The sequence below is a fragment of the Notechis scutatus genome, chromosome 1 (assembly GCF_049901735.1).
Source record: "Notechis scutatus isolate UNSWTSFEM ecotype Mainland chromosome 1, rNotScu1.2, whole genome shotgun sequence".
Classification (NCBI taxonomy): domain Eukaryota; kingdom Metazoa; phylum Chordata; class Lepidosauria; order Squamata; family Elapidae; genus Notechis; species Notechis scutatus.
In genome coordinates, this window is record NC_142009.1 from 104435740 (window position 1) to 104448367 (window position 12628).

Below are 12628 nucleotides of genomic sequence, written 5' to 3' on the forward strand. Positions count from 1 at the left end.
ACAACCTCCTGTCTGTATACAGATTCATCGTTGTCTCGAATAAGACCAATCACTGCAAACTTCAGTATTTTAACAGATGGATCATTTGAGATGCAGTCATTGGTATAGAGAGAGAAGAGAAGTGGAGAAAGCACACAGGGGGGGGGGGGGCTGTGCTAATTGTACAGGTATCAGATGTGATTCTGCCTAGCTTCACCTGCTCTTCCTGTCTGTTAGGAAACTTATGATCCATTTACAAGTGTGTTCAGGTACCGCTAACTGGTTTAATTTAGTTAGAAGAATGTCTGGAATGATGGTATTGAATGCTGAACTGAAGTCTACAAAGAGGACCCTTGCGTAGATATTTGGAGATTCAAGGTGTTGTAGGATGGCAGAGCCATATTAACAGCATCACCTGCTCGCTATGCAAACTGCATGGGATCTAACAGCAGATCCGTGATGGTTTTCAGATGGGACAGCACTAGGCTATCAAAGATTTTCACAACTACAGATGTTAGAGCAACTGGTCTGTAGTCATTCAGTTCCTTGATGGAGGGCTTCTTCAGCACTGGGATGATAGTAGAGCGTTTGAAGCAAGAAGGAACATAGCCCATCTCTAATGATTTATTGAAAATTCGGGTAAAGATGGTCAGCACACACCTTTAAGCAAAAAAGAGTTATCTTGTGTGGCCCTGGTGCTTTTCCTGGCTTTTGTCTGTGAAATCAATCTTGCATTTCCTTTTCTATGATCACCAGGGGTTGTGAACCCAATGGGTTGGGGTCAGTTGTAGGAGCTTGGCTGTTGTTGGTGTGTTTGAGATGGGGGTTGTGGAGATAGGTGGCTGTAGTTTCCTTTCAAACCTGCAGTAACACATTCAGGTCATCTGCTAGTTGTTGATGTCCTTCTGAAGGAGGTTTGCTGTAGCCAGTAATGTTTTTAAGAGTTTTCCACATGTTTGCTGGTTCATTTGTTGAGAACTGATTCCTTAACTTTTCAGAGTAGCTTCTTTTTGATGCTCTGATCTCTCTTGTTAATATGTTTCTGGCCTGATTGTATAGCATTCTGTCACCTTTTCTGTAGGCTTCCTCTTTGAAACGACATAGCTGCTTAAATTTAGCTGTGAACCAAGGTTTATTGTTACTATATATTTGCAGGTTCCTTGTTGGTACACATAAGTCTTTGCAGAAGCTGACATGATGTTACAGTACCTGTGAGCTCATCTAGGTCTGCAGAGGTATCTTCAAAAACGTTCCAATCAGTGCAATCAAGGCAAGCCTGGAGCTTCAGCTTTGCCTCATCAGACCAAGTCCTCACTGATTTAATTGTTGGTTTCATGGTTTTAAGTCTTTATCTGCAGGCAGGTACAAGGTGAATCATGCAGTGATCAGTGTGTCCCACAGCTGCTTGTGGTAAAGACTTATAAGCATCTTTTACTGTTGTGTAGTGGTGGTCTAAAGTATTTTTGCCTCTGGTGGGACAATTGACATGCTGGGATGACAAGAGTCAAGGGGTGGTGTTTTTTTTAATTCAAAGTCCTAGGCTGACTCTGCATATCCAGACTAGACATTAGATCCTCACAGGGAAAAATGTTGTTCTTGTTCAGCCCTGTTTGAGCAAAGGGTCTTCCTGTATCTTTTGCTGGCTTTCTTTTCGTACTCTCTTTGGTACTGTTTCCTGGTTTGTCCTTTTGTCCTGAGTTGTTATTTGGTCCTAGCCTTCTGCTTCATCTCTTCCCACATCTTTCCACACATTTCTGAACTGAAATTGAAAAATCTGAAACAAATGATAAATGGAAGGGCAACCCAATTGTACTTTAAAGTTCTTCCCTTCATAAGCACATGGCTATGTATTATTTCTGAAGTGAAATCTCATGACAGCTTTTGTTCTGGATAGCAACCTTATCAGAACCTTTTATTTAAAGTAGGTGTTAGGTGGGTGCAGCTAATTTTTAGCTTGCTACCTCATGACCATTCCAACTAAACATAATAGCACAGCTGTTTTCCTTGCTACTCAACCCAATGGCAAAACATCATTTCACACTCGAACAGTAGGACAGCAAAAACTATGCTAATCTCTTGGTTTATCCTTCCTACTGTTCTGAGATTCCATTTGCAACCATTTTATGAACATTGTTTATATCTTCTAGATAAAATATGTCCTTCAAGGGCTAAGAGCATTTTTAGAATTCTGTTCCGACAAAATGTTGCTGACTGTATTTTAACAGTTTTCAGAATAGCAGGCACAGATAGTGAACGAATACCATTGTTTTTACTAGAGTATAGTACTATTGTTACAATATTAAAAAAAGTTCTGAAATATGCAATTGCCATGAGAATACCTTAATTTCTTAAAACTTCTTTTTTCATTGAACAATTGCCACATATTGTTCTGTGGAAAAAAATGATTTCTCTCTTGTTTACCATTTTAAGTTACAAAGAAGTTTCCTTTGAGATCCCCCCCCCCCCAAGTCCAGGCAGAAATAAAAAGACATAAATTCTACAGGCTACCCCCTATAAATAATGAGGTCGCATTCTTGCCCTTCTCCTTCCTCTTCTCCCTTACCCCTCAAATCCTATTTCAGTTAGTTTAAAGCCATCAAGTTCAATCAGATGGTCAAACCATATATGTCACATATATTTCAAGTTATTATATGTCAGAAAATACTTTCATTCTTTCTCAGAATTTGGACCTAGTTGAAAGAAGAGAGTTTTTCAAGTACTTCTCTTATTTAGATAAACCTGACAAAACACCACATGGATAAAATCACCACACATTATAAAATTGGGTTTTCACATTTCAAGCCTCTTAACCTTCAAATTGCACATTTAGATCTTCTATTATACTTTTTCTTTTACAAGGATCATTCCCAAATAATTACATCAAGACTGTAGTGTTGCTGGCTGAGTCTAACTTTTATTTTTTCCCATCCTGCTATTTGTCATGCTCAAATAAACAAGTTCATGGTTTTCAAAAAGAGCCAAGATGCAGATGTCAGCCCTTTTAAAGAAAATAATACACAAGTCTCTTTTCTGATTAACTCTTTTCCTGGATTAATCACACAGGTTATCATAGCCAAACGTGTAAAGACAAATTCAGCCTAATTAAGGGATCTGAACTATAGCAGTTCCTAGAATATGACTGGAAAAATATTACTCTGGAAATATTCTTATTTTCTTTGACATTGAGACTACAGAGACTTTTTATGCCATTAATAAAGATTTTAATGTACCCAGCCCATCTATGATCAATATTCTTTTACTTTATATTGTCTCTTTATAAATTTATATTTCAGGTATGTGCAGTCATTCATTCTAACTAACTAGTTAAGAAGACATGATACCCAGATGGCAAGCCTTCCAGTCTTTTACTAATATTCTTCCTGTTAGTTAAAACTGTGTCCCAAGATTTTTCATTGAAGTTAACTACAGGATCAAAATTGCAATGGATGCAAATGTACAAAGCACATGAATGTCCTACTAAAAACTCTCCTTTGTTGTACAAAATACAAAATGATGCAAAGTGATACAAAAAAAGAGATGCTGAGGCTCTAGAAAGAGTGTAGAGAAGAGCAACAAAGATGATAAGAGGTCTGTAGGCTAAACCGTACAATGAACGATTGAAGGAACTAGATATGTCTAATACACAGTCCCAGTGTATTCTGTCTGTATGCGCATTTGCACAATAATGATCACGCAAGGCCTTATGTACAAGAGTTCTTGAAATCCAGTGCATTAAGTCCATAATGCATTGACCATGTTAAACCTAGTAGCTTAATTTATCAAATAATATCTGTGCCATGTTAAATAATCATACAACCATTATTGTTCATTCATTTTCATTGGCCAAGATTATGTTATCAGGATCTCTATTTTCAGGGATCTCTGTTACCCTGGTGTGAATTATTGAGTGTTTAAAACCTTTGTTTTTGTTAGATTTTTTCTTTGGGGGAGGGTGTTTTCCTAATTTCAGTTCTAGTTTTTTGTGAGAATCTCAGCAATGTTTATACTTTTCGGAGTTAATTTACCATACAGATATTTTCATGTGTGATAAGTCCTTGCAATATAGTTTCATAATATAATATATAAGGTAATACAATGCATATTTTTTAAAAAACATGCAAGGACAACAGCACTATGCCAAAGAGAATGTTTTTTCTCATGGGAATGTCAAGTTTCAAAAGAATTATATTCTAGATAAGCCTGGGAACAGTAAGAGTTACTAAATGCTAGCATTCGGTTGTCCATTGTTTCTCTTATCACTTAATCGGGTGTGTTCCTCTCATTCAAAACTGCAGACAGTTTTACTTCTGTTTGTTTTTGCTGGCTCCCTTTTGACCTTCTCCATACTAAAAGAATTGATCACACTGAGTTGATGCAGTAGCAAAGTTTATATGGATTGATTTCTTTTTTATGTTAAGTGAGTTTTATTCAAGAGCATGTCATAATTGCCTTTACACTTTCTTTCTCCCTGAGATGTTTATGTTGTTTATGTCCACTAATCTGAATGGAATGATAACTTAATCAATTCAATATTACAACTCTAAGGATTTTCCGTTAAATTGCAGTGTGTGTGTGTGTGTGTGTGTGTGTGTGTGTTCACAGCAAATATTCTGTGTTATTTTTGATCTTATTCATTCTGCATCGTATCTTTACTGGATAGTCAAACCCTATGTTTTAGTCTCAGTTGGGATCTCTTTGTTCAATTTTTATTCCTGATAATTTAAACATGAAATTCCAAAACTTTGTTTCTATAGCAACCAACGTGGCTTACTCCAGGGCCAGCATTTTCTTTTAAGTAAGGGTGAAAACCAGCAAAACCCATCAGTAAGCAGAATGTTTATTGCTTGCAGAATAAATTCCTTCACTCTCTCTAATGCCCGCAAATCTACTTTCTGTACATTTAGGAGGACAGAAATAGAGGACTCCCCTAAAAAACTGAATATGCCCTAATTTTGGTCACGACTTTCATAAAAGAATAACTATTTTGAATGAATTTAAATCATCAGAATCAGATGAATTGAACAAACATATACCAGTTTTGAATGTGTTTTTTTTCTTTTTTCCCAATGAAGTTTTTATTGAGAGCAGACAATATTAAAAGTCATACTGGATCTGATTCCTTCTAGGTCACCTTAGCCTCTGCATGTCAAACTTCTTTCAATTTATATTTATTTGTATATGTTTCTATATATCTTTTGAGAACATTTGTGTACAGATAAACCTATAACCATTCATTTAATAATCATTCAAAGTTACCACAGCACCAGAAAAAGTGACTTATGACCGATTTTCACACTTATGACCATTGCAGGACCCCATGGTCACATGATCTAAATTCAGGTGCTTGGCCCCTAGGGTGTATTTATGGCAGTTGTGCTGTCCCAAGGTCATGAGATCACCTTTTGTAGCCTTCCCAGCTGGCTTCTAACAAGCTGTCAGTGAGGGAAGCCAGATTCGCTTAATGACCAAATGATTCACTTAACAAGTACAGTTATTCACTTAATGACAAGAAAGGTCATAAAATGGGGCAAAACTCTCTTAACAATTGCCTTGCTTAGCAGTGGAAATGTTGGGCTCAATTGTGGTTGTAAGTCGAGAACTACCTGTAGATGATATTATCTTAGAAGTGTGGTCTCAAAATATGTTTTCTCTTACAGTTTTGTCATACCAATTGATCAGCCTATTCTCCTTGTTTGGGGCAGAAGCCCTGCAAGACTGGATGTAGAAGGAAGCATTCTCTGTTATTGCCCTCTTTTTTGAAATGCTGTCCTTTTAGAAATGTGATGTTCCCCCAGCACACCAGAGATCCAATAAAGCCATTAAGATTATGCTCTTTCAGCAAGCTTGAAAGATAGCATGGTTCTTTCCTGTAGGGAAATATTTGTAAGTTTCTCCCCACTACCTTTTGGTTGTAATTGTTGCTTTGTTATTTACCGTATTTGCCGGCGTATAAGACGACTTTTTTGCCCCGAAAAACATGCCTCCAAGTGGGGGTCGTCTTATACGCCGGTATATCCACTGCCGGCTTTCGGAGGCTTGTTGGACGCAGCGAAGGCGCCTCTGGCTTCCTGGATCCCCTGCCGCTTCCGCTTCATCCCGCCGCCTCGCTCCGCCCGAGGCTGCAGCCTTACTGCTCTTCCCACGGCCCCTGGCACTCTGCCCTGCCGCTGCAGCCCCGGGATTTCTGGAGCGTTTCCGGTGGTGGTGGGGGTCGTCTTATACGCCGGGTCGTCTTATACGCCGGCAAATACGGTATATCGTTTGATAGTTTTAGTTTGGTTACTGCATGAAGTACGTGAGCCGCTCAGAATCAATTTTTGATTGGAAAGGTATATAAATGTAACAGATAAATAAACAATGAAGAGCTCAGTTCTTCCTAACTTCTGCTTCTCTTTGAATCCCTTGCTCTGTTCTGACAGACTAAAGGTTGTATTGGTGCCTTCAGGACCGGAATGTTTCATAAATATTAAGCAGAAGTCAAGAAACATTAGGAATTTTGACTTGTTTAGTGGAAGATATCTGAAAGGGAGAAATAGGGATGGGAACAGAGACTTTGCAGGAGTGGGGGATTTCTAAATGGTAAGAGAAAAGCCAAATTACAAAATGAATCAGAAGAAGCTGGTCAGTGAGAGATTAGAGCTGGGGTGGGAATGAAAAAGGAAGATATTATATAAGATACACTGGAAAACTTGTCTGGGAAAGGAATTCCTCAGTGACATAGTGAATTTAATAGCCTGTCATTGTCCAAGTAAGATCCAAAGATTTAGACTAGTGTTTCTCAACCTCAGCAATTTTAACATATGTGTATTTAAAGTCCCCTGGGTAGAGAATTTTGGGAATTGAAGTCCACGTATTTTAAAGTTGCTAAAACGGAATAATACAGATTTATGATAGATGCAGATGCATTGTGGATGGTATCTTTGCAGGTAGTCCTTGACTTCCGATCACAATTGAACCCAAAACTTCTGTTGCTAAGTGAGACATTGGTTAAGTGAATTTGTCCTTTTTTATGATCTTTCTTGCCACAATTGTTAAGTGAATTACTGCAGTTGTTAAATTAGTGGTATGGTTGTTAATCTGGTTTCCCTATTGACTTTTCTTGTCAGAAAGTCACAAAAACTGATCCCATGATCTCAGGACACTGCAGCCATCATAAATATGAGTCAGTTGCCAAGTGTCAGAATTTTGATCATGTGACCATAGGGATGCTGCAACCATCATGAGAAACGGTCATTAGTCACTTTTTCCAGTATCGTTGTAACTTTGAACAGTCACTAAACAATCCATTGTAAATCAACGACTACTTGAATTTGAGAAAAGTGAGAGCTGTGGACAATTTGGAGTCTGACAAGGTATCTTTCACATAAAGAAAAATGTGCAGATTATAGTCAAAACAATTAAATCTAGTTTCCAAAATCAGCGACAGGCCATGAAAATAAAAATAAATTGATTTCTTCCAGTTGAAGGAAAAATATGGCTGGCTGTACTTTCCTCCACAGAGAAACATTATTCCTAGGTCACATATTTCAGTTGTCAGTTGAAGAGTGACAATGGGTTGTCCTGAATTCAAGAGACTAGAGAGATATTTAAGCATTTCCAGGATACTATTTTCCATTTCAATATAACTGTTGACAGATAAGTTGGACACTGAGAGGTCAACATGGGTAGGCATGAAAAGATAAAATAGAGGTAACAATTTCAATAGATGGTGATATTGGAGTCAGATTTATTAGCTGCATGGATTTACTATAGATAAAATGAAACATTTGTAAAAATGTATTTTCCCTTTTAAAACATTTAAGTTATATTGAAGCAATGTTTAATAATACGGTTATTTCAAATGGTTTCATATAAAATAAATCAGAATTCAACGAAATAATAGAAAAAGAAACCTGACCATTTCAACAACCAATGAACAAGAGAACCAATCAGCTGCTCCAAATTTAAATATAGCTCCAAATGAACAACTATTCAAATAAAAAAACCAACTGACCACACTGGCACACAAAGACATTTATAAGCTAAGGAGAGTAGCACCAGAAAATCCTGCTGATGATGTTACCTAGTCTGGTAATGAAATGTTCAGAAACTAAATTGAAACAAGCTTAGAGAGCAAACCACTGCCTCCCCCCAAATACTTCTATCTCTATATTGAAAGAAATATACATATCCAATTTAAAATAACATTTCAAGGGAAGTGCGTGATCTGTGTATTCTAAATCTTTTATATATAAAACTATACTATTAAATTAATGTGTGATACATGAAATATATGAATATTTTCCTTTCCTTTCCCAGAAACCAGCAAATATTCTAGTAATGGGAGAAGGTCCTGAAAGAGGAAGAGTTAAAATAGGTAAGTTTTATAAATACCTGTATTTATAAATGTAAGTGTAATGGAAATTAATAGAAATCCAAAGCAAAGCATCTTAACCACATTGACTTACAGAAGGTATAGATAATTGAATTCAAAGGAAAGCTTATAGGAGAATATGAGAAAGGAAAATGAGTTTCCTATATCCTTTCACGAGCCTCCAGAATTCAGCTGAATATGGTAAGAGGTGGGTAAGTAAGGTGCCAAATAACATGGGAGAAAGTCCCGTGTTCTCTGGAGATCAGTAGTAACCTGTTCTTCATTTAATTAGAGACAATACCATTAAAAGAATGTGCTGCACTGGTACACAAGGTAAGTGCAAAAACAACATTTAAAATTATTCAATGATTATAAAATATATAATTTGCTAGGGTAGGTTGTTATTACCTCTAAAATTTCTAGCCTACTTCCAAAAAACCCAGAAATAGCTAATGGAAACTGCCATGGGTGAAGTGCAGATGAGAAATTTCTGTGTATATTAATAGCAGGAAACTGTTTAGAGTGATTGATGTGATGTATGAACCAGTTTTGATATGAATAGGAGTAGATCTCTACTGAAGCACTAATAACAATGCATGTTAAAGACTGGTGTTACCAGTTTATCTGGCTCTTGGAGCCACTGAAAGGGAGCAATTAAAACTGAGTATATTTCTTCAGCTATGATTGAATGTTTAAAAGCTTGAAGCTCTTAACTCTGGGGGTAAACTTTACTTTTTCTATGGATCAGTACTAAAACCTGCCAAATCTCAAAATTTGTTATTTGCCTATCTCTGCAGAGCAATTTATAGCAGAATTGTACCAGCTGTTTACTTGAGACTAATTATTAGTTATCATGAGGCTTCATTCCAGACACCGCAATAGACCATTACTCTCCAGATATTGAACTGCATATTCATGAACTTGCTTATTGTGAAAATTCATAGACATTACATGACTACATTAGCTATTTTATTAGTTTTAATGAAGTCATATTTGCACAGAAGACATTTTTGCTACAGTACACAGAAATTGAAGTCTGTTTCTGTGTCCTTTCTTTGGGATTTAAATTCAAGGCCTTTCCCCCATATTTTTTGGAGTGATAAAATGGTTCACTCTGACCCGAGACTCAAATGTATACTTTTATACTTATCATGCTTTAATTGATTATGTCAATAGAAAAAAAAGACTTTCCTATTTCAAAAATTCCCAGTAAAATGTTTTGTGGCACTGATATTACTTTTTTTCCTGCAAAAATATTGTCACATCAATCAGAATTGTGAATGTAATTTTTTTTAAAAATATTTTTATAAAAGAATTGTGAATGCGAGAAAATCTCAATGTAACAATGTAGTATATTCCATAATGAGATGTATGTTAAGACACAATTCATTTCTGTTTACTATAGAACATGGGTGTCCAACTCACGGTGTCACCTTGCCATCACATGAAGTTTTGCAATGTTTTTTCCCTTCACAGAGCTGGAGTGGCCATGGCCTATGCATTACTCATCCAGCCTGCGGCAGCCAGTTTGACATGCCTGCTATAGAACATAAATGCAGTGTCTTTTAATGTCCCTTCTAACCAAATGTTGCCCTTTTGAGGCCTAAAAGCCATGCAAACCAAGGAGTAAACTGCAATTTATGCTTAACATCTGCTTATAGAAGTCCTTACCTTAGTACTTCTCATTTATCTTGCTTTATTCAAAACTGCTTTTGTAAAATCATTTATGTAAAATAGGGAAGCTGGATTGTTTTTCTGGCAGATGCTTTTTAAATTGTACTAAACGACTCATATTGTGATTACATTGGTTTCCAGTGTGTTGCTCAGATCATTTCATGGTACTAGTTATTATCTATAAAGCTCCAGAGCTTTGTAGATAAAAAATATCTGGTAACCAATAATTTCGTTACTTATAGAATTTATCAGTCTCATCTAGCATTTGATATATCACTGTTTTACTGGTCTAAGTATATGATAATTAGGCAGAAGTTAGGAAAGCTTTGTAACCTAGATCAAATTAACAGGGATCTAAATTTACTTATTTTAAAAAATTATCATATACTTAGACCAGTAAAACAGTGATATATCAAATGCTAGATGAGACTGATAAATTATTTTAAAAAATGGTACAAAGGAATAAAAGGGATATTTCTATCACAAATTTTATAATAGACATTCATTTCATATTAATTTTAATTGTTCAAAGAAAATGACTAAAAGTCTGATGGAGGCAGTGGGAGATAGGCACAGCTTCCTTTGAATCAATTGATTGTTTAAGGATGCCCCTCCCCCCCCCCAAACATGTCCATTCATTTTGACAAAGAAATCTAATGAGGAGAAATTTAGTATTTTGCATTCTTTTTCATATTATAGTGATTCTATAAACATATTTAATATTGAGTGCTATTGCCTAAATATGATCTATTCTATATAATGCCAGTAAGAATAGAATCAGACTGCTGCTGCCCAAAAAAAACCCTTTGATCTGCCAATCCTTTAATGTTAAGCTTTATAGTGCTTTAGATACAATTGCAAAAAAGTGGTTTGAAGTTTGTGGGGACACAGACACACCATTCCTGCATACTACTAAAGCAGCTGCATGTTTTCTCAGACTGCACAGCGTTTCAGAAAGCAGTTGTACAATCCTGGCTAAAAGAACCACATAAAGCAATAGCAATAGCATTAGACTTATATACCGCTCCACAGTGCTTAAAGCACTCTATAAGCCAGCAACCCCCAACCTTTTGGGTACCAGGGACCAGTTCTGGGAAGAGAGGTTTTTCCATGGACCGAGAGGTCGTGGTACTTGATCTGCACTCCATCCTGCCGCAGATGGGGTTAACCTAATCCTCGTGCTTTCTCTTCACTACTAACTGAGCAAAGCTCAGCTGCTGTGTGCTGGAACCACTGAACTGGGGGTTGGGGACCCCTGCTCTAAGCAGTTTACAGAGTCAGCATATTGTGCCCAATATTTTGTGTCCACATTTTACCGACCTCGGAAGGATGGAATGCTGAGTGAACCCTGAGCTGGTGAGAATTGAATTCCTGGCAGCAGAATTAGCCTGCTTTTGTTTTTACTTTGTCATTATGGGGTACTGAGTGTAGATTAATGAGAAAGAAATGAATTCCAACAACAGGCTGCAGCATAACAAAATTGACAGAAATGAAGGGGATTCTGAATACTTCCTCAATGCACTATGGATGGTTCATTTGTGCTCTGCAAGCCACAAACCACCTTTTTTGGTCCTGAATGTCATGAATATCAGCCTTATATGAACTTTATGCTATATATTAAAATATTTGACTGTATACGTTTTATATCAAGTCTTTTAATCTGAACGGGAATATAAATTTGTTTTAATAATAACAAAGTGTTTGGACTTGCATAAATCAGTTATATTTCTAATAGCTACACAGAACATTTATTTTGGCCTAAGTTATGACATATTTGATAATAGTAGATATAGTAATAGATATATTAAATAATGGTGTTATCTTCACTGATGAAGTCAATTCAAATCAACACACATGTTCAAAACCACTCATACTCAGTTTACGATGTTAAAGGGAATGGCAATAGGGAATGTTTGTAGCTCCTAACATGGGTGAAATGCATTTATAATATAAAGTTTTGGGTAATATGTTCAGAATTGTCAGCAATATTAATGTATTGTCCGTGCAAATACATTGGGATGTGGAGTAACTTTCAATCATTAATCCCCCCCCAAAAGGGGAGGGGGGAATAAACTAATATCCTCAAACAGATCCTATCGGAAAGTTCTAGATAGGGCAGCAATGTAAGATTGTGTATTTGGCCTAGCTTTAAGATAAATGAGGCAGTGATAATATCAGCAATAGCAGTTCAGAAGAATTTACTTCAGAAAAGTTTTGTCTGGTTTAATACAAAAATTGGTTATTTTGCAGCTGATATGGGTTTTGCAAGGCTATTCAATTCTCCTCTTAAGCCACTGGCAGACCTTGACCCAGTTGTGGTGACATTTTGGTACAGAGCTCCTGAATTGTTACTTGGAGCACGGCACTACACAAAGGCAATTGGTAAGTGTTTTGTTTTAAAAAATATAGCTCAATAACTATCAGAATTATCAATGTGCAGAATAAATGTAAGAGTTATAAAGCTCTTAAGTAGTTAAATACTTTAAATGTCTACTCCATTTCAGAAATAAAACACAGATCTGTTGATTCATACAAATTAAAGCATGCCCATATTACAAGTACCATTATTGGAGGATGTTTCACAAATATTTTGAATGTGTTTCTATCAGACTTAATAGCTTT

At 36.4% G+C, this 12628-nt stretch overlaps 1 protein-coding gene across 6 annotated transcripts in view; it reads left to right on the forward strand.

Moving 5' to 3' along the window:
* The window catches only part of CDK19 (cyclin dependent kinase 19), an 88836-nt gene that overhangs the window by 52355 nt on the left and 23853 nt on the right, over nucleotides 1-12628 (forward strand). For all 6 annotated transcript variants that reach the window (XM_026666677.2, XM_087942282.1, XM_026666675.2 and 3 more), the window contains 2 exons: nucleotides 8278-8335; nucleotides 12257-12388. In XM_026666677.2, coding sequence (XP_026522462.1) covers nucleotides 8278-8335; nucleotides 12257-12388 — 190 coding nt within the window. The remainder of the gene's footprint in view (nucleotides 1-8277; nucleotides 8336-12256; nucleotides 12389-12628) is intronic.